A 21,580-nucleotide genomic window follows, 5' to 3' on the forward strand; every position below is an offset into this window, starting at 1 on the left:
AATTTTCTCCTTATATATTATTTTAATTTGTTTCAGTCTTTGTATACACCCTTAATAACTTTATTTGCTCTCTATACTTTTGAAATTAAAAATTATATACAATTAAAATGATTTATTTTAAAATATACAAATATAACATATAACATATAATCACAGAGGAGCATATAATCTGGACAATTGAGAGCACTTTTTGAATGCTTCATGTTGGCAAGTGGACAACAACAATAATCCTCCAACTTTAGAGGAGCAATCATAAATAGTGTATTTTATTACTAACTCCCAATTTCTTACAAACATTTTTGTTTACATATTTTAAATTATTATTTTTCAAAAATTCAAATAAAAGCTATCATCTATCACAATTCATTATTGTTCATCAAATTTTGATATTTTTAATAAAATTAAATTAATAAAGCGCATAAAGAAAAATAAATCCTGGCACCAGCTATTTAAATTTGAATTTAATTAAAATTCATATATATATGATGGTACACGATGATGGTTGTGATGCTATTATTCATTCATCACTTGTAAACAATCTTTCTCCCGCGATTGAAGGTTGTTTTTGGTCTCTCTCTATTCGATCTTCATCTGTCTCGTCGTTTCCGATTCTAGGGTTTCCGTTCTGATAACAATTTTTCCAATTCGATTCGGGGCACATCACTAGGGTTTCTGGGCTGCCAGATCCGTTTTCGGATTTCCGCTTTCTCGATTCCCAGTCATTTATTCACAAATTCAACATGTTCTGGCGCATGGCTGGCCTGTCCACGGCGTCGCCGGTGAGTTCCGCACTCTCATTCTTCGATTCTTGGCGCAAGCTGCGCCGACACTGATTCGTGTGTGTTTGTGGTGGTTTCGGTTGTTTCCTCGATGCGGTGTTTGCTTGGATTTGATTTTCCGTCTGTTTCTTGAGAAGTGTGACTATGTTGAGCGTTATTGTCTTTAATTTACTCTTCGGGTGATCCCAGTGTCTTTTTTTCTCTAATTTGTTTAATCAATCGGATGTTTTGAATAATTGAATTGGTGCATGTAACTCTGTACCTGATTGTGAAGCGATGGCTTGCGATGTTTGGCCAGTTTGTAGTTAGTGCCACATCAGGTCGAGGACACTTGGGTAGTCTCTGTATTTAAGAATTTTGAAAGTGATATATGAAGATCGATAACAGGAGTGAGGAGTGCGTTACTGATCAATGTAGTAATGCGGAGGAATTTGGATTTTTGTTGTTTGTAGATAGATTGAAAGAAACTAATGTTTCTTGTTTTTACATGACCTGGGTTGGTGACAGATTTTAGTTATCTTAAAACAGGGTAAGGATGATGAACTGCCACTTATTGTCGAAGTATTTGAATTTAGCAATGACGTGTATATCTTTTTTCCTGTCTAAATATTTAACAACTGTGCTGCTAGCTGTACATTACATAGTTATATAGTGCATTCGGTTGTACAGAAATGCCCACATTTAATGCTGTTTATTTCTCCTCACTTTTTGTGAAATAGGTTTGTGTTCTTGGCCTTGGTTTGTTGTTATATGCATTGTTAGTGGACAGATTTTTTTCCATAATGGATATGTGAAGATTTTGGAGGGCTTGTTTTCGTTTCTTTTAGTTCTTCTATTATTTGTTGTTAGGAGGATTTCTTATTGTCTTCTGGAATTTGTTAGAAGGCATTTTCTCACAAGTAACTTGAACATTGTAACATTTTCTTTGATATTAGTTTTGACTAAGTTATGCCTTCTTTCTCTTCCTTCTCTCCTAGACCAGTACATTATCAATGTGAGGATTTTTTTTTGTAAAATTAAGTTTAGTAGAAGAAGAGCTTGAGTAGTAACATCTGTAAGGAGGACACTATGTCATCCAAAATGGAAAAGAGAAGCTTGTTAGAGAACAAAAAGAAGCAAGAAAGAAAATGAGTATGCCCAATTCTTATGCATACATGTGAGTGTGTTCGTTGTGATGGTTTTTGAAAGGCTTGAAACCAATATTTATTGCTTGTTTCTTGGGGTATAGAATAGATTATTTGATTTACTTTTCAAAGTAATATAGGTGCCTATTGGTATGGTGATTTTACTATTTGTTTGGTGTATTATATTGCAGGTGGAGACCATTTTGGATAAGGATAATTTTACTTTGGATGAACTACTTGATGAGGATGAAATTATTCAGGAATGCAAAGCTCTCAATAGTCGCCTTATAAATTTGTAATGCTCTTCTTTTCTTCTATTGCCAATGGATTTCATATTTCAAATTATTGTACTGTATTTTTTAGTGCATGCTTTGATAACTGTTTTGGCATAAAAGATACAAGAAATATCTCACTCTAGAAGTATATTTCAAAACAGTATCTTAACATGCACCCTGTTGCTTTCCGTTTTCTGCTTTTGTTTTTCAGAAACTATCATTAAGAAGTGAATTATAATTTATTTATCAGAATCATAGAAACTGATTTATGAACAAGTACTTTTTGGCTTAATATTATTATTTACGGGTGAAGATGAGATAAAGCGAGCCCTACCCTGTTTTTTAACAATTTGGACTTGAGCCTCTACGTTTTAATTAATTAGATTAGGAAACAAAATATGGCTTTGATTTTCCATTTTATCCTAATTTTACTTTGATATTCTGATTCAGAACTTAACAAGTTGTCAGCTTGGTGGTGATAACAAATAAGGATTAAGGGATATACTCGTTTTGCATGTCTTAACAGTTATTAATGTGAAATAACTAACCATTGAAATAATACTCATTTACTTTCCTTTGTCTAAAAGTAAATATTGTTCAGGAATAAGGAGAGTGAAGAAAGGATGGAGAAATTCTTCTTATAGTATAATAACTCTTACTAATGTCAAAAGTGTGGCCCAGTGCATGAGGTTTTCATCACAGTAAACTTATGAGAATCACTATCTGTTATTTATGTAAGGAAAATAATTTCATTGGTATAAATGTTTGAAAGTACAATTTTAAAAAAGTGTCTTTGTTTTACCTACATTTAATAATCATAATAATAATAATATGAAATGTATAGAGTGAAATTATAGGGCTTTATGTGTAAAGAGAATAGAGGCTAAATACTCTGAATGAAGTTAATGTTGATATGGTTATGCTGTATCACTAATACTTAAACATGAAGAGATAAGTTTTTTAATACTAAATCATAATTCTGGCTAAACAAGGATGTAGATAATGAAATACTAGGTAACATGGAATATGAGGAAATAGGAAAACCAATCCTAAGTGATACTTGAGAGAGAAAACATGGAAATAATGCTTATGGTTTCATCTCTTAACTGATTTGTATATTTATATGGGTTCTTATATTAGAGATTTACAGAAAGATATGAACAACCTACGAATAGGTAATAGAAAAGATAAGTTAACCTATTCTAACAAGTTAACCCATTCAAACAAGTTAAACAATTTTGACAATCCTCCTCAAATTGTAGTACCAAGCTGGAATATATAAATTGATCTCGAGATCTTCCAAAGAGTTGTCAAAGTATTTTCAAGTTGATTATTGAAGCTGGCAAAATTTGTGCAAATTGGACAACAAATTCTCTCGAACAAAACGACATTACATTCTACATGGACAATCATCACATGAAATACTGGATTGAAAGCAATGAAAATAATTCTCTGGTTATGGCAATACACATTCATTTGATAATTTGACTAAACTCCAACTCTTGAAGGAATTGTTTTATCCACCACACAAGTTCACAAGTGAATGATGCCATCGTTCTATACTCTATACTCTATACTCGACACTGGATCGAACAATCACATTTTGTTTCTTGCTTTTCCGGGAAACATATTGCCTTCAATGAAAACACAATTGTTAGTAAAAAACACAATTAGGTATAGTAAGAGTGAGATTAATAAGTTTTTCAACAAGTTTTCTATATCATTTTAGGTTTGAGAAGGTCTCACTCTGCATTGACAAGAATTTTTGATTCGGATCCATATTATTATTCGTAGTTCTACAAACAATCGTACCTATTTCTTTTAGGATATCTAAGGCATATTTTATTTGAGAAATTAAAATACCTTTATGCAAATTGATCCATAGCTTGACACTAAAATTTCTTCAAATTGATGCAAAACAATATGTCTTTCCAGATTTAATGGAGTTTTTAATACTTATAATTTTATGTTAGTTGTAGTCCTTGTGTTGTCAATTTGTTTCTTTTTGTCCCCCCAATTTACCACCTGGATTACATATGATTTTCCACCTAAACTACTTCATTAAGAATTTAAATAAAATATGTTTTTACACTATTGTTAAATCACTAGTCGTCATATATTATAACTTTGTTAACTTTTACAATTGTTATTTTGAAAGTCATTTGAAGGATGACTTTTGACTCACTAACTGTGCACAATTTTTTACACTGACACTGCTCACAGTTACATGCTCCCATTAAACCGTGTTTGACATTGAATTTTTTCATTGAAGATGCATTGATCACCATTGATTATACTATTTAATGAAGTTTCCAGGCAACATTCATGTTCACAGATAGTTTGGATTAAATGTTGCTATAGTGACATTGTATGTTATTGGTAAATTGAGGGGCTAAAATCAATGAATGGAAAAAGTAAGGACTAATATTAATACAGAGGAGTAATATCAGTATGATTTTTTTTAATGGATCTTAGTTTTTAATAGACATTCCTATTTCCCACTGTGTTAAAGTTTAGACTTTTAGCAATTGCACATCATTCTTTGTTAATTGTTAGGGCAAGGGTTGCCTCTTTGGTGCAGCTCCCAGTATCTTTCTCTTCTAAAGATGTAAATAAAATTGGTTTATTTCTGGTTTCTGAAGTATTTAAAAGATTAAGATAATTGGTTGCACACCTAATTTTGTTGACTTCAGTTCAGTTGATGGTTGTCTGGAGTATCTTTTTCTGTGCTAGGTTTTAAATTATACATTCCCTTGGCTTGGATACTGATAAGATAGTTGCGTTTGGGATGAATTATTCCCTTCATTCTTTTCAAATGTGATCTATTATTGTGTGATTGTTCGACCACACTACCCTCTTAATTCATTTGCCCTGAACAATGTTCAATGTTGTTTGCTGCAGTTTGTCTGCAAGAGCACAGGTTGACCAACTGATACGATACATCATTGAAGAAGCTCCAGATGATGCTGAAAAGAAGCGATCTTTTAAGTAGGATGCTCAAAATGAAATTTCACTTTTACTGGATATTTGCTGTGAAACCTTATTGCTATAATATTTTAACAGGTTTCCCTTTATTGCTTGTGAGATTTTTACTTGTGAAGTTGATATCATACTCAAAACTCTGATAGAGGATGAGGAAGTAAGTCATTAACAACTTTTAAATCCTTTTTGGTTAATATTTTTAAGTAGTGCTTACCTCATTCCTTTTTTGCAGTTGATGAATTTACTGTTCTCGTTTTTGGATTTAAATCACTCCCATAGTAACCTACTAGCAGGATATTTTAGCAAGGTACTCATTTATTGAAACTTGAAGCTTACTGCATGTTTAGTCAGGTAACAGAGTTGGGGTGAGCTCAGTTGAGCTTGCCCAAAAATAAGTCTGCTGACTAGAGAGTTAACTTTTGCCCTCTGGCTCAAATTATTGACGTAAAAATTAATCCCCTTTTCCATTGATATCTGGACATAGCATTCTCTTTAATTTTCATTCCTTCTCTTTTTAATTTAATTATTTCTTTTCATTTTCAAAGTTCCTTTTACGAATAACCTTGACCATTGTATTTATTAAGTTCTTATGCTGCTAGGTAGTTGTATGCCTGTTGTTACGTAAGACAGTTCCTTTCATGCAATATGTTCAAGTAAGTCCACAACTTCTTTATTATTTTATTTAGACATATCTTTCTTGCAATGCTGTATGGTTACACATTGAACTGTTGTGTAAAAATGATTATTGCAGACAATAATGCATTTATGTAAATAACACTAGTTGGTTGGTCTGAGGAATGATTTTTTTTGTCATCCTCTTTTGATAACATAATATTATGATTATGTCATGATTCTGGAAAAATAGAGCTGTGCTATTGCTTTGTTAATTCATATTCCTCAATTCTGTTACTTATTTTTATTTAATAAGCCATCAGTAACAAATACAGATTTGTATATGTAAGAATTTGTCCTCACACTCCTCTCTGATTCAGTACCCAGCACTCACAATTAGCCTTTGTTTGGTTGAAGGAAAGAAATTGAGGGAGTGGAAGAGAAAAGAAAAGAATAGAAATCGGTAAGAAATGGGTGGAAAGTGAGGTCATATGTCATAATATATCCTTTTTCACACTCAACCAAGTTACCACAATCAACATCAATTTGGTAAGCACAGTGGAGTAGCTGCTCTGTCGAACTACATGCTCCCTACTCAACTACGAATCTACACTACCACAACTGTTCATACTCCTGTTTTCTCCATACACAATCAATTTTGTGAACATTTTCATCACTGTACACAACATCATCCATCTCGAAAAAATCGTCACTATTATTACTTTCTTTTTCTTTTTTGTCTTCCTTGCAAGCTCTTTTGAACTGAACACTCCTTCCACAATTCCCTCACTGCCTTTCTCTTCTCCTTTTTCAAACTTCACTAGCAGGGGTCTACTTGAAATACTAGTGCAGTTTGGTAGAAAATCACTGCTAGCTCATCCTTGCCTCCTTTTCCCTTATGTTACACGAAAAAAATGGAAGAAACTGGGACTCATGTCCCTTTTTTTACAGTGCACTCCCTTTCACCTCATCCAAACCACCACCTTTCCACACCATTCTTTCCTTTTCTTGAATTCATCACACAATCACTCCACAACCAAACACAAGCTTAGAGAATATTATGAAGAAAAGGGACAACATATAGTGTACATATTCTCTTTGAAGTCTCCTTTCCATGCTTCTTAGTCACGTCTCATATATCTTTAAATCCTGTCTTCCTCACTCATCTTCACCCAAGTTCTCAATATCCTCCACAAATTCCTTGCTGACTTCCTCTTTATTAAGCAACATTGGCATTTGGCTATCATAGGGAGACAATGTAATGTTTCTAAAACAAATGGGACGTTTGTGTAGAATTAAAACGACTGGGGTGTTAGTTTAATTCCATAAACCTTGGGGGTGTTTGTGTAATTTACTCTATTTTTATTGATGTCTTACTTAGCATTCATTGGGCTGCACTTATCATCAGTTTGCTGATATGTTGTCCTTGTTTCTAACCAGGCTCACCAGGAAATTGTGAAGAAACTAGTTGACTTGATTGGAATCACATCTATCATGGAGGTTGGGTTTTTGACATTTATTTTATTTTTAATGGTTCTGTACTCACCTATTAAGCGTTATCTTTGGTGCTGTAAGTTCAAATCGTTTTACTCGTATTTATTGCCTGGATATGTGCATGGGAATTAGTATTTTTAGATTTTAGAAATCAGTTACTTTCATTGGTTTGAATTTCTACTCCTCTCTATTCTCTGCATGTGTGTTTTTGTATATCTGTAATTTTATTGGTAATTTTTTCTTCTAAATAACAGGTTTTGATACGCTTGATTGGTGCTGATGAACATATGTATGTAAGTCATGTGAATGCAATGCAGTGGATTGAAGATACTAATGTGCTTGAGATGATTGTGGATAAATTCAGTTCTTCAGTAAGTATCATCAGTTTTTGGAAGTCTATTGTGGAGGATTTGAATATGTTATTATTTCTATGTGTCGGTGTTTGGATGAATTAAATTAATAGGTAATTTTTTTAAGTTGATATATGAGGTCAATAAGTGAATTAAATATGTGCACCTTGATACTGTATGAATTTCTATGACCATATGGAACATATGAACTTTAATATTTATTTGTCAGTGTCTTTTCTTATTACTACTTTAATAATAAATCATGGTGCCTCATTTGACTTGTATTAACCATTTAATTTCGGAGTGAGGCAGTTCTACCTGTATCATGTTCTTTTCTATTTGAGGTATTATTTTCTTCCATAGTTGTCAATAGCACACATAATGGTGCTGTTGCTGAATTATGTTGTGAAGCGACTGAAACATGCTTTAATGGCTGTACAATAGCCAGAGGCAATGGCAGAGCTTGATTGAAAATTTTGGGAGAGTCAAAAGCTTGAAAATAGAATTTGGGGGAGCCAAAAGCTTGAATAGAATTTTGGGGAGCCAAAGTATAATTTGATGTGTGTATATATATATATAAAAAAAAAAATTAGAGAAAAGTTTTGGGGGAGCCATGGTCTCTCTTGGCCCCTTGAAAGATCCGCCACTAGCCAGACAAAATCCTGGAAGATTGCAGCTGGAGTGAGTGAGTGCTGTTGAAGTGTGTTGGAGATTTTTTTTTTACTGATGAAAGAGCCTCATATCGTGGGGGTTAATTAAGGATTTTTCCTCTCCTTTGAATCAGAATTATGAAATCCTATTCTCGCAGTCACTTGCATGCTCTTAGTATGAAGTGAGCATAACCCAATCCAATCTGCTAGCCTTGCCTGACTCAAAGTTGATTTGGACAGGTTTTGGTTTTAAAAGCAGACCTGATGCATTTTTTAAGGACGAGGTTAGATTGTGTTTCTAGCCATCCACATGGTTTAGTTGGAAGGTTGTCTTGAAATTCCAAGTTTAATGAATAATTGTGTATTACTAATATAATAACTTTTTTATTTAATATTGAATATTTGTATAACATGATATTATATTTATTGGTTAGGATTCTTTACACCAGGTGAAAAGTTATTTAAATTACACCTTCAGTAACTTTTTATAGAATGCAAATTTAATCAATCCAACTGTTGAATATCATTATACATTAAAATGAAGTAATGTAATAAACTTCTAAATAGCTTTAAAATTGTATGAAGGTTTGGATACATGATCTAATTTAAAAGAATATGAAATTTAATAGTTGGATATATTTAAAATGCATTCTATACAATGTTTTTTTTACTAACCCTTACATTTTATGTAAATGGATCCTAACAGTATATTTAGTATCAATTTATTACTTTAAATATAGCTTAATTTAAGTTTTATAAGTATTTTCTATTATTTGAATTTATGTAATGCTAAAATTTATATATTGTATAGCAGAGTTGGTTTAACCCAGTATTATCTCACTTATTTAGGGTATAGATTAGGTTGGGTTTGGGTTAAATAAATGGGTTGGTCACAATTTTTTTGTTGGGTTGGGAAAAGGGTGAAACCCATGCTCAACCCCAAGTACCACCTTTCTCTGGCAACATTTCTGCCATTTCAATGTTTTTTCACCCTAGCTGTGACTGCAGCCTCTTCTCTCCGTAGTTTCTTTATGTCCCTGAGATCTCTTAGGCATTTTTTCTGGCAAAATTGTCTGTTTCTAGCTGACATTGATCTTTGCTGCCTAGTCTTGTTTCGTCCTTGCGGTTGATTTTCTTTTTTGTACCCTCTTCAATCATTCTTATTCTAATTAGTTACAACAGCAGCCATCCTGCTCCCCTCTAGCCCGCAATGGCATTTAGTGGGTTGACCACTTCACACCATTATTTGGGATTGACAACTGTTTCCTGTATGTTAATTTTTTTTATAATGATTACTTGGGAATAACGGAATTTTATAAAAATGTTGATTTGAAGCCTAATGACGTATTACTCACATTATTATTAATAATATACAGAACATAATTATATCTGAAAAGTCACCCAACTTAAATATGAAAGCCCACAAAATATTTAGGTTATGAGGAAGCAATCATGTAGATTAAATTCAAAATGTATTTGTGATGCATTTAGATTTTTTTTTGAGTTTTAGAACAAATATACAATGCCAATTTCTTTTTCACTTAGGCGGTTTATTTTTTGCACATAAGGATATGTATGACTTGCACAGTAAACACGTACAATAAATAGAATAAGGATAATGTTTATAAACCAAATTCTCCTTATTACGAAGGCCAGCCTATATGTTTTCATTGACTATGCATTCTTTTGGTATGTCTTTTACAGGATTCTCCAGAAATACATGCTAATGCAGCAGAAACTCTCTGTGCTATTACACGATTTGCTCCTGCAGGGCTTTCTGCAAAAATCTCCAGTCCTAGGTAGATTTGTTTGAGGACTTGCTTTTTGTTATTAGTGGAATCCTAGATTAGTTTTCATCACTTGGAAGTTTGTGCATCTTTTTCTTTAACCAACATTTTTCGTCATATATCTGCAGCTTTATAGGAAGATTATTCCGTCATGCACTGGAAGTCTCTCGGCCAAAATCTGTTCTTGTAAACTCCTTATCTGTATGCATATCTTTGTTAGACCCCAAGAGACATACTTTTGGAGCTTATTATGCATATAATCGCCAAATGACTAATGGATCTACTGTAACTGCAAATCCTGAGACTGTGGAAGGCATGCTAGAAAGCCTAGGTAAGACTTCATCCATTCACCTTGACCTTCAAGTAACCTGTTTCTTCTAAATCTTAAAAGTTATCTTGTTAGCATTATAATGTTGAGCTATATATAATGTTCTCAAATAGCCACCATGGTAATTGGTAGTTTCAGATTTCAGCCAAAAGTGCCACTGAAATGACATTGTGAGGAGCCTTTCTCATGACTGCTGGCTGTCTCATTCTGGAATAGTGTTGTGGTGGTATTCATGATTACAGCTGCATTAAGCTGAGGCTAATGTTTGTGTAGCCGTATTTAGGGTTATATTGGAGTTTTTGTTAGTTCTATCATATTTAAAATTCAAAGAAACCACTGAATAAAGTGCACAAGTACCTCGTCAAATTTTGCCAGTGGTAATTGCATATCATAGGTCATAAATTCTCGTTACCAATTTGTGCATGCTACTTATGCCTTCTGGTGTGTAGTTGATTTCAATGTAATATAATATGCTACTTCTGAATGGCTTAATGTGGTTTTTGGGAGAAGAAAAATTCTAGGTACACACTCTTGTGGGTTTAAGTTTATTGGAAATCACTAACATTCAGGTCCCATATCCTTATTTAATGAACATCTCATGATTTTCTGGTTATCAATAAGTTTTAAGCAATAGAAGAGTGTATTAGTGTTGCCTAACACTCTTCTTGGGGTTATTGGTTTATTTCTTTCCAATTTCCTTATTCTTTTGGTCTCTCCCTCTCTCCTCCATTGCTTTAATTAAAACACCCCTTCCCCTCAAGCAAAAAATAAATTTTATGCTTTTCAATTAGGTTGTAAGCCAGGTCGTCACTAATAATCACATCTAACATGTAAAATTCGTGTTATACTGATTTATGATTTTCATTTCATATTTGAAAAATGGTTCACTTCAATTTGCTAAATTAGTTCGAACTTAATCGTGAGTTATTTATGTCTGGATGTATATTCTTTTTTTCTAAATTTTTATGTGACTGGTTCTATAGGAGAAAAACAATGCTGATCTAGCTCTTACTCTGCAGGTGATTTACTCAAGCTGTTAGATGTTTCTTCTGCCGAAAATCTCTTGCTAACTACTTTTGGCAAATTACAACCACCTCTTGGTAAACATCGTTTAAAGGTAAATGAATTATTTTGAAATTGCTCTATTTGTATATTTGATTGGAATCTGTTCGAAATTGGTAGACTATTTTTGAACATGTGCTGTCATGATGATACCTTCAGAAGTTATTGTCTTTTTAATGTTTGGGGTTCACGATCTTTGAAGAGTTGAAAAGTTTGTAGCTCATAAATAATATTAACTGAACATTTATTCTTTCAGATTGTAGAGTTCATATCAGTCTTAGTAACTGTTGGTGGTGAAGCTGCTGAGAAGAAATTGATTGATCTTGGAGCAGTGCAAAGAATTATAGACTTATTCTTTGAGTAAGTTTTGCTATTCTGGTATCTTGTGCCATGTCATTTAGTCTCATGCCTTGCTACAATGTTTGAATGTTGTAGGTACCCATACAATAACTTTTTGCATCACCATGTGGAAAACATTATAACATCTTGCTTGGAGAGTAAGAATTCTTCTCTTCTGGAACACCTTCTGCATCATTGTGATTTTGTTGGGAAAATTATTCAGGCAGAAAAGCAGTTCACGTTGGAAGCTGATACAAACAAGGTACATGATTCCCTTGCCCCCTCTCCCTTGCACGGAAGTATTGTATTGTTAAATTGGTTTATTCTGCTCTATGTTTTGATACAATATTTAATGAAAATTAAAAAATATTTTGGGATGAATACATATTTTAATTTTCTATGTCTGCAAATATTTTTGCAGGCAACAATACCCGCTGAGGGTAAATCAGCGCCCAGGATAGGATGCATAGGACACTTAACCCGTATAGCTAACAAACTTGTCCAATTAGGGAATAACAACAGTGTGATTCAGGAACATTTGCAGGTCTGTTATTATGTCTCCAGCCAGTTTTGTGGTATGATTTGTGAATGTTTAAACTTAGTTCTGATATTTGATCAATTCTCTTTCTTTTTCCAGTAAGTAATTGTCTGATTTTTTAATATGTATTTGAACAAAATGAATGTTAAAAGTTTAGTACATAGTCTTGAAGCTGATTTTCAAACTTCTTAAATTGACAGGGAAATAGTGATTGGACAGATTGGTACCTGGGTGTTCTATCCAATCGCAATGCTGTGGAGAATGTCTATCAATGGGCTTGTGGGTATGTTGCTTTTCTTAGCTGGCACTATCTTGTTATATTCCATGGTTAATCTGCATGCGCACTGTCTGAATGAGCTGAAAAATTAAGACTTGCCTGTTTCCTTGAAGGCCATCATGCTCTTAGAAGTCCTGGTTAGAATCTTTGGAGTTCAGATTGATATTTTATTATTTTTTCTTAGAGCCATAAACATAACGTCATAGCAATCATTAGAATCATCAGAGTATAATATACCTTTCTCAATTGAGATAAATGCTCCCATTAGAGGAATAGGCCATTGCTCGCTGAACCAAGAGAACTTTGACCTCCAGAATACGTAGTCCCTTTTCAAAAGTCTATTTTTATGCTACTGTATGCATGCTGATCTGTCATACATGCTTGGAACCTCAAGCTTGAGCACGATCTTGATTCCTGTTACTCAATACTTTTCTTATTACTGTTGGGATTGAGTGTATTTTTTATGTAGCTTCAAAGTAGGTCATCATGTGGTTATGTATTGGTCTCTTTTGATGATTCTTAATTAATTGATTGTTACAGGAGGCCAACAGCATTGCATGACAGAAATAGGGATAGTGACGAGGATGATTATCAAGATCGGGACTATGATGTTGCGGCATTAGCAAATAACTTAAGTCAAGCCTTCCGCTATGGCATTTACAATAATGATGACATTGAAGAGGTACATTACAGTTCTTTCAGGGCATCTCCTGTCTGCCTGCAGCTGAATGTGCATTTCGTAGTGTCATTTGTTGTATAGCTCTGAATGGAAGAACAAAAATATCTGGAATTTTTCTGAGATTGATAAAGGATTATTATTATTATATATATATATATATATATATATATATATATATATATATATATATCAATGTCATTAACACTCACTTGATGATATGATGTTGGTTTATGCTCACAAGGCCCTTAGAATTGTTTTCTCCATAATGGCCAGAAGTATATGAAATACCTGCAAAATTTATTTCTATGGTGTCTATATCAAGAAGATTCGACTATATCAAAAGAACTTTTTATATGTGAACTTTTACGTTAGGTATTAAAGGCAGTCTACAACTTTTTGAGAAACTGATTTGCAAGAGTCAAATCCCTTCCCATTCTTAGCTTATCAGAGCAGAGTGAATGCACATGGCTTTGCCAGTATTTGCTTTCTTATGTTTTTTTATAGGAGTTATGTTACTTGTCTACAGTTAATAGTTTATTCTCAAAGTATGTGACGGCTGATGTAGTGACCAATTTGTTCATTGTGCATTGTAGAATGATAAATTCTGATGGCTGATTTCATTTTTAGGTGGTGATAATTCTTTATTATGCTCCTGTTTATGGTTGGGTTGATACTACTGCTTATCGATTTGTGTCATTAGTAGTTATATGCTATGTTTAGCTCTTGATTCCTGACCAATGTGTGTGTGTTTCAGGTTCATGGCTCTCTTGAAAGAGATGATGAGGTATAATATTTTCCTCCATATATGTTAAAATCTAGTCTTGGAGTTTAGGTTAAGTGAATATATAGTTGAATTTGTGCAGGTTAATATAAATATGTCTTATAGTGACTTGAACTCCTCCATCACATAAATTTTGCCTATCTGCAGCTTTGTGCTAAGCAAATTAATGGCTTCCATCATAGAAGTTTGCAAGTGTCTTTCTTTTAGGGCTGATTTCTCATGTTTATGTAAATTAATAGACATTACTAATGTGTCTTAGGATTTTTGGTTGAGATTTGATTTACTATCATGATAAAATATCTAACAGTATGAATCTTGCAGGATGTCTATTTTGATGATGAATCTGCAGAAGTTGTTATATCTTCTTTGCGGTTGGGAGATGACCATGAAAGGTAAATGGTGTGCTTTTCTTGATCGTATGTGTCAGTTTTCTACTTTGTATTTAACGTCTTGCCTAGTTGTTCTTCACATTCTTTGGATGTATACCTTATGGCTTGGCATATGCAGTGGATCTCTATTCACAAATTCCAACTGGTTTGCTTTCGAGGAGGATAGAGATCGAGTGGCCAATGAGCGCTCAACCGGTTCCCTTGCTTCTCCATCACCTAATGCTGAGGAGGGTATTGTAAAAGCCAGTGGAGATGATGTTGCTGGTGAGGATGAGGAGTTAGCTGACACTGCAACATCTTCTCCCGAAGCAGCACTAAAATTAGAACATGGTGGGACAGATAAACCTGTTGAGTGGGTTGAGTGGAGGGAATCTTCAGATGCCAATGACCCTTCTGATGTTCTTCCGAATGGGGAAATTGGGAACAACGATAACAATGATCCTGGTGCAGCTGAATCATCATCTCTATCATCCAGTGTTGCAGTAACAAAGGATAAGCAGTTAGCTACTGATTTGCAATCAGTGTCTCTCGATAACTCCAGCCCTGTAACCTCTGAGCCAACTAAAACAGTTAGTGAAAATCCAAGTTCATGTGCACCAACTTCTGTGGATGGGTCAGTCGCTGAGGTAGGAGGAAACGGTAACAAGGACACAACTGACAACAATAAAGGAGTCGAACATGAATAGATAATGTAAATTCCTGTCAACTGGCTTGGGTAGCTAATCATGCAAAATTAATCAGGTGGGAAAAGTGCATCCTGGAGTCTGACTGGGCAAGAGCATTTAGACCTCTCTGCACGCTTTTTTTTTAATAGGAGTATTGAATTTTATTCCCACCAACTTCTGAAGCTATAAATTCAATGTTTGATGTGCTCATGCTGTTAGGTGGTACTGAATTCTTCACCTGTTCATATCAAATGTTTAGCTCGCCCAATTAGGTGCTACTAAATTTTCCCCCTTTTCGTATTAACTGTTCATATAAATACGTCTCTCCGATCCAAATGTTTCGGTATGAAAATGGGTTCCTTGCTTGACTTTTTCAATCGTTCAAAGTAACCTTGTATGATGATTTTTATAGGAAGTTCCTTGCCCAAGCTCAAATGATGTTGGGTCTTTAGCATTGAAGAGCTTGAGATGGTTGCTGATAAGGACTTGAACCTCAGAAAGCATACTGAAAATGGGAAAAGACCAAAACATGGGGGGTAGGGGAGGACGTTTTGTAATTATGAGTTTTCTGAGATGAACAAGATTCGTTTCATTGTTACATGAACCTTCGGGTTCTGAAACTTGTATTGACTTGTCCCAGTATATTGTATAAGTTGCTTCAGAATCAACTTAGGAAAGACTTCCTGGTTGGATGTAACAAGTTACATTGAATTTCTATGCATTGATCTTTTATGAGTAGTGTTTTACGATTTAGGTTATATTACTCTGAACAACCAGTAATTTTTTAGAGTAAAAATAAACATCATTGATTAATTGAATGCATTATCTTCAATTTTGGACATACCGTTAATGCGTAGTAACATTTTTCATTTCTGATTCTGGTCAAACGGAAGTTCTGGTAATGAAATGGTATAAAATAAATTCTCTTAATACACATCCTAAAACGCACTTTCAACTAACGACAATGTCAGATAAGCGAACAAACATTAAAAGTATTTACCTCAATGATAAATTCGTACAGGAACCATAAATAGATTTTGATAAATACAAACCTTATTAGTTCTTAATTGCTATGTTATGATAGGAAACTACCTTAATTGTCTTTTATCAACCTACACTAAATTTGTATTGTTTTAATTCTCACTCAATTTATAAAAAAATGTAGGCAACTTAAGTTCCTCAGTAGTCACAATTAAGTGGACATGATATGCATAGTAGAAAGCTGCCTGAAACGAGGATGAAGATTTAGTACATCTGATAAATTTGTGTTACGAGGCTTTAGATCATTGGAAAGTTGAACTGTATTGAAACAGGTGGTGCGGAAAAGGACTTTTTCTGAATTTTAGTGGTCATTAATCTTTTTGCTGAAAAAAATCATTCCATGATTTCAAAATCATATACAAACGTGCAAAAACAAATTATTTATAATAAAAAAATGTAACCAATACATATAATTAAGATCACAGACAGACATTCAACTCAATGTTACATTTCGTATATCAAAATTGAGGAGGTACAATGTTCATTGCCTCATCTCACAATTTAAGAGGAAGAATTGAAACTCCATTTCGTGCTTCAGGGTTACGTCCCCACCTTCCAAGACGAGGTTCCTGCAAGCAAAATACATCTTTACTGACAGAAGAAAAACCACTAATTCTAACAGTTACAATGGCAGGAAAAAGAGAGTAACAAGATAATAAATGGATATTCATACGTAGGAATATGCTAATCAGGCCCTAATGAAAAAAAGTAGAAGAAAAAATATGGATAGGAGCAAATGTGTCCCCACCTTACACATTTTGACCAAACACCTAAAGAGCTGAATCCCATTATAGTTGAAATACAAATAAGTGCAAAATTTACTACAGCTGTGGACAAGACTGACATCTGAGTGCAACGAAATTAGGATGTGTGAAATCTTTAATCCTATCAATTCTGTAATTTTAATCACATAATACGAGATGCCTCACAATCACAAGCTAAAACTGGAAATTTGACAGTGAGACAGTTTCTTATTAAAAATGTTGGAAGTAAAGATTTTTAGGGAGGAGGGTGGGGAACAAGAGAACACAAAAAATCGACCTGTTAAAGAGAAATATTAATAAGAAAACTTAACACCGTGTCAATTTCCTTATTATCATCCTATTACTAATCCTTGACAACTAACTGTCAAGTTTTAAAACCAGAAAGTTAAAATGCTCAGATAGTTTTCAGTCAACGATAACATTAAATATAAATTTCATTAAGTGTTAAGACAAATATAGAATATGGTATTACTAGCAGTGCATAGCATGAGTAAAACTTCACCTGTCCAACTCCAGCAATTAAGAATTCTGCTGATTTTGCAAAAGCCAAGGTATTCACAAATCCAACCTGAAATGCAAAAAAAGCTTGATTAAATGCCAGTGGATTCTTAAGCTGCAAATAACACAGTACAAATGTAAATCCAAAACCAGAAAGATGAATAATTACGTGTTTGGAAATTAATTTTGACTTCAAAAGTAAAAACTTGATTTCTATGTAAAACAAAAAAATGCTATGTACAAATTGACAACTATATAATGGAAGCAGGTTTTCCATGTTGAGTATCTACACCATTCTCTGAGCAACCTTAATGATACATCACATGGCATAAGAGTAAGGTTTGTATAGAAGGGGAGAGAATTGTTCACTAAAAAACAGGGCTCTAGAGAGAGCGACATTCAACAGGAACAAAAACAAAAAACAACAGCCTTTTTCAGCGGAGGCTATAACTATAATCAAAATCCACGAAAAAATTATCTAGGAAAAGTAACTTGAGTTTAACTGCAATTCCTTTCACTTACCAATGGCACATTATGGAGAGGTTTAATGTCTTTTGAATCACTTTTAACTTCCCATAATCGAACAAAACCATTGCCGGCCCCAGATGCTGCGAGGTCACTGTTTCTACAAACAGTGATTGCACTGACCCAAGAGAATACTGACATACAATGGTGGTTCTCAGGATGGTGGTAACCATTTTCTGCATGGTGAAGACAATGGTATCACTTTAGGATATTAAGACAAGGGTAGCTATAACTAGCTAATGTATTATAAATTCACACCTCTGTATTGTAAAAGTAAGCCAGCAGCAAAATATGATGTTCTTTGTTATATCTTGAGCATACATTAAAGGAGTAAGTGAATACAGAATCATGGAGGAAATAAAACAGCATATTCAAAGAGGTAGATGATACTTGTACACTAACTCGTACAACAAACTATACAACTGAGAGAAAAGAGAGAATATTGTTGCATGCAATAAATGATGAAGGGATATTCACAAATCTGTTACAAGAAATGTTGTATCACATGCATTTAGTGCGTCCATCACAACTCTTTCAGAAAGCACAAAAGAAAAAGAAAGAAAACATGTTGCACACATCATAAGTATTTTCTATTCGACAAAAATTTATTTAAACTGTTGAAGGAACAGTCAATATTGAGACATTTGTCTTAAAGAGAAATTTGAACAAACATAATACTTTACCTAAGTTTCCATTGGGAAGTCTTTCACTGTCCTTTTGTTCAGATTTCATGCTATCCACCAGTAAAGCATGAGCATTCTTCAAAATGTAAACAGGCTTCTTTCGCATTACAGTCCATAGCTCAATGCTTCCATCATCCGAACCAGACAAGAGTTCTTCATTATTAACAAAACAACAGCATTCCAAGGAGGATGCAGGAGCACGAAATACAAGACGTGACTCTTCATGAACCTAAATTAGGGAGAATACAGAAACAATAGTTAAAAATAATAAGTCAATAAAACAGAAATTAGAATAACCCAAGAAAAAAATAGTTAGCTGATAAAAGTTTCTACTCAATCACTTGAATATTTTCCAGACGAAGATAAAAAAAGAACAGAGCAACAGTAGGAGAAATAAATGAACACTTAACATAGATTATAGTTAGTCAAATACTTAAAAATATCTCTAGGAGATTACCTTAAACAATTGCATGCTACGATCACGTCCAGCAGTCAGTACCCTTTCTTTGCGTAAGCAATCGATACTTAATACTTCACTTTGGTGGCCAAATAGAGTATTCATGTAAGTTCTGTCTTCAACATTCCATATCTTAACTGTCCTATCAAATGAACCAGAAAAAAGTTCTGAGGTTCCCTGCCTAAAAGCAAGGGAAGAAACAGGACCCCTATGACCTGGAAAAGCCTGTAAAACCAATTACAATCCAATATCAGCAATCCGATCCCAAATTAAACAGTCCAAAATCTTCAAAAATTTAGCGAAAACAGGCCTATGGTTTTCTAAACATTGAGTGTACTGTGTTAGCAAGGACAACAACAAACCAAAGCAAGTAAATTACTTCACATTTTACTTTGTCAAACAAACCCTGTGTAGTATCCTGTTTACATTCAAATCAGCTCTTTAACAAAAAGGCTAAACGTACAACAATGACTGTAAAATGCAGAAAAATACAAATACAAGCGGCCCAATCCAAAACAATCAGTAAATAAAAAATCAACTACTCTTCTATCTGCACTTTTAGCCAGCAAAAAAATGCTAGCCACTTATCATACTACATTCCTACTATTCATTTGAAAGAATAAAGAGGCACCTGAACATGCTCTCTGGTACGAGTATCCCATATATGAATATGGCGATCAAGGCCTCCAGTCGCCAAATACCTACCATCCGAGCTCGCAGCCAAAGCCAATACATGCTTACTTTGCTTTGCAGCCGAGCCTTGTGGATCCTTCAAGCCATGAGATTTCAACACCGAATCACTGGGCCATTTATACCGTTCAAATTGCCCACTATTCACATCCCACTGCATAACTATTCCGTCCTTCGACGCCGAAAAGCCCTTCGAATCATCCTCAGACAGAGCCACCGCGGTAACGCTATGTCTGTGCTTCACCAACACCTTAAACCCTTCATCACTACTCACTTTCACCCTAAAATATCAAACAACCAAATCTTAGGGTTCCATCAAAATCTAAACGCAAACACAAACAATTGGTGAGGAATGAAACAAACCTTGAAGCAATGCTTCTTCTGACGCGTCCACTCTCCTCATTTTGCTCCTTTATCAACTTCTGAGCCACGAGCGAGTCTCTTGCTCCTTCTTCGTCTTCTTCATCACCGCCTTCTTCTTCCTCCTCACTGTCCTTTTGTTCCTTCTCTTTCTGCGCTATTTTCCGAACCATTTGGAGATAGTCCTGCGCGATTCTCTTCCGCGCCTCCGCGCCTGTTTCTTCCTCCTGGTCCTCACCGGAGCCGTCGTCGACGCCGGCGAAGAAGCCATCTTCATCAAAATCGCTTTCTATCTCGGCATCTTCTTCATCGTCGCGGTCAAGTTTGCCATTGGGCTTCTGGCGTTTTCGGGAATCGTTGGTGAAGAATGGGTCATGGCTTTTCTTCTTTCGCGGCATGATTCAGATTCAAAGGTTCGAATTTGTGATACAGAGAGTGTTTGTAGGGTTTTTTAGAAGAGATGCAGACACAGGAGAAACTAGGGTTTAAGAGGTTTCATACATGTGTTTATGGACTTCAAATATGATTTTATTTTTATCTTTATTTCTATCTAATTATTTTCAATTTCAAATATTTAAATTTATTTGAAAATAATATAATTATTTGTTGAAAGAAATATATTTTAAGATTATATTATTCAGATTGCATGCTTGCAATATCATGTATAAAAATATATACTTTTACATGTCTACTTATTTCAGTATTTTCTTTATTTAATATTTAATATTTTTTAATTAATAACGAGGAATATCACAAATGATATTTAACGGGAATTATGTTCCTCTCATCTACTTTTCCTCCTTTTATTTCTTATAGCATGTTGATAATGAAAAAAAAAATGGAAAAAAAGAGGTTAACAGAATCAGAGAATATAACAAAATTTTAAAAAATAAAAATTAACATTAATTACGAGAGTAATTCATATCTATTTAAATTTTAATTCCATATAAGAGAAATTCTTTACTTTAGTATAAATTGTTTCCAATTTACTTTTAATAATATTGTTAAATTACAATACAAACTAGTATAATAAAAAATCAAAAATTCAGTGGAACAAAGAAAAAAATAGAAAAGAAACTTTTCTATTGATTGAAAAAAATCATACTTTTAATATAATTAAATTATAAGTGTTTATCATATTTAATTCTATATAATTAAAAAGTTGTATCATAATTTCAATATAGTTATATTTTATTATTTTATTTTTATATAGTAAAAGACAATGTAAAGTAAAAATAAAAATATAATATATTTATAAGAAAAATAATAAAAAATAAGATATACTTATGGATCGCCCTTACGTTTCAATTAGTATAATTTTATGTTCGTATATTTTTTTATAAATAAACTTAAAGAATAGTGTATAAAAAAAAATTTACACATTCATTATTTTAAGATTTTTTTTAGAGGTTACGTATTGATTTTTTTTTATATGAAATGTTTATGGTTTA

The 21,580-nt window shown here is 33.6% G+C and overlaps 2 protein-coding genes across 2 annotated transcripts; one reads left to right on the top strand and one right to left on the bottom strand.

The window, feature by feature from the left end:
• The first annotated feature begins 371 nt into the window (after window positions 1-371).
• On the top strand, window positions 372-15,846 carry LOC137832031 (SIT4 phosphatase-associated family protein). Its single transcript, XM_068639997.2, has 19 exons — window positions 372-779; window positions 2,095-2,198; window positions 5,080-5,166; window positions 5,242-5,317; window positions 5,393-5,467; window positions 5,760-5,813; window positions 7,213-7,272; window positions 7,521-7,637; window positions 9,971-10,065; window positions 10,182-10,384; window positions 11,401-11,498; window positions 11,700-11,803; window positions 11,879-12,044; window positions 12,204-12,326; window positions 12,521-12,603; window positions 13,138-13,279; window positions 14,031-14,060; window positions 14,379-14,449; window positions 14,565-15,846. The coding sequence occupies exons 1-19, from the start codon at window positions 741-743 to the stop codon at window positions 15,130-15,132; spliced, it is 2,295 nt and encodes a 764-aa protein (XP_068496098.1). The 5' UTR covers window positions 372-740; the 3' UTR covers window positions 15,133-15,846.
• A 663-nt stretch (window positions 15,847-16,509) lies between these two features.
• On the bottom strand, window positions 16,510-20,653 carry LOC137832032 (U3 snoRNP-associated protein-like EMB2271). The gene is made up of 7 exons (XM_068639998.2): window positions 20,133-20,653; window positions 19,711-20,050; window positions 19,080-19,304; window positions 18,623-18,851; window positions 17,937-18,115; window positions 17,419-17,484; window positions 16,510-16,721 (listed from the first exon to the last, which is right to left on the bottom strand). The coding sequence occupies exons 1-7, from the start codon at window positions 20,525-20,527 to the stop codon at window positions 16,647-16,649; spliced, it is 1,509 nt and encodes a 502-aa protein (XP_068496099.1). The 5' UTR covers window positions 20,528-20,653; the 3' UTR covers window positions 16,510-16,646.
• Window positions 20,654-21,580: the final 927 nt, after the last annotated feature.

This window comes from Phaseolus vulgaris, chromosome 6 (assembly GCF_051622355.1).
Source record: "Phaseolus vulgaris cultivar YP4 chromosome 6, ASM5162235v1, whole genome shotgun sequence".
Lineage (NCBI taxonomy): Eukaryota > Viridiplantae > Streptophyta > Magnoliopsida > Fabales > Fabaceae > Phaseolus > Phaseolus vulgaris.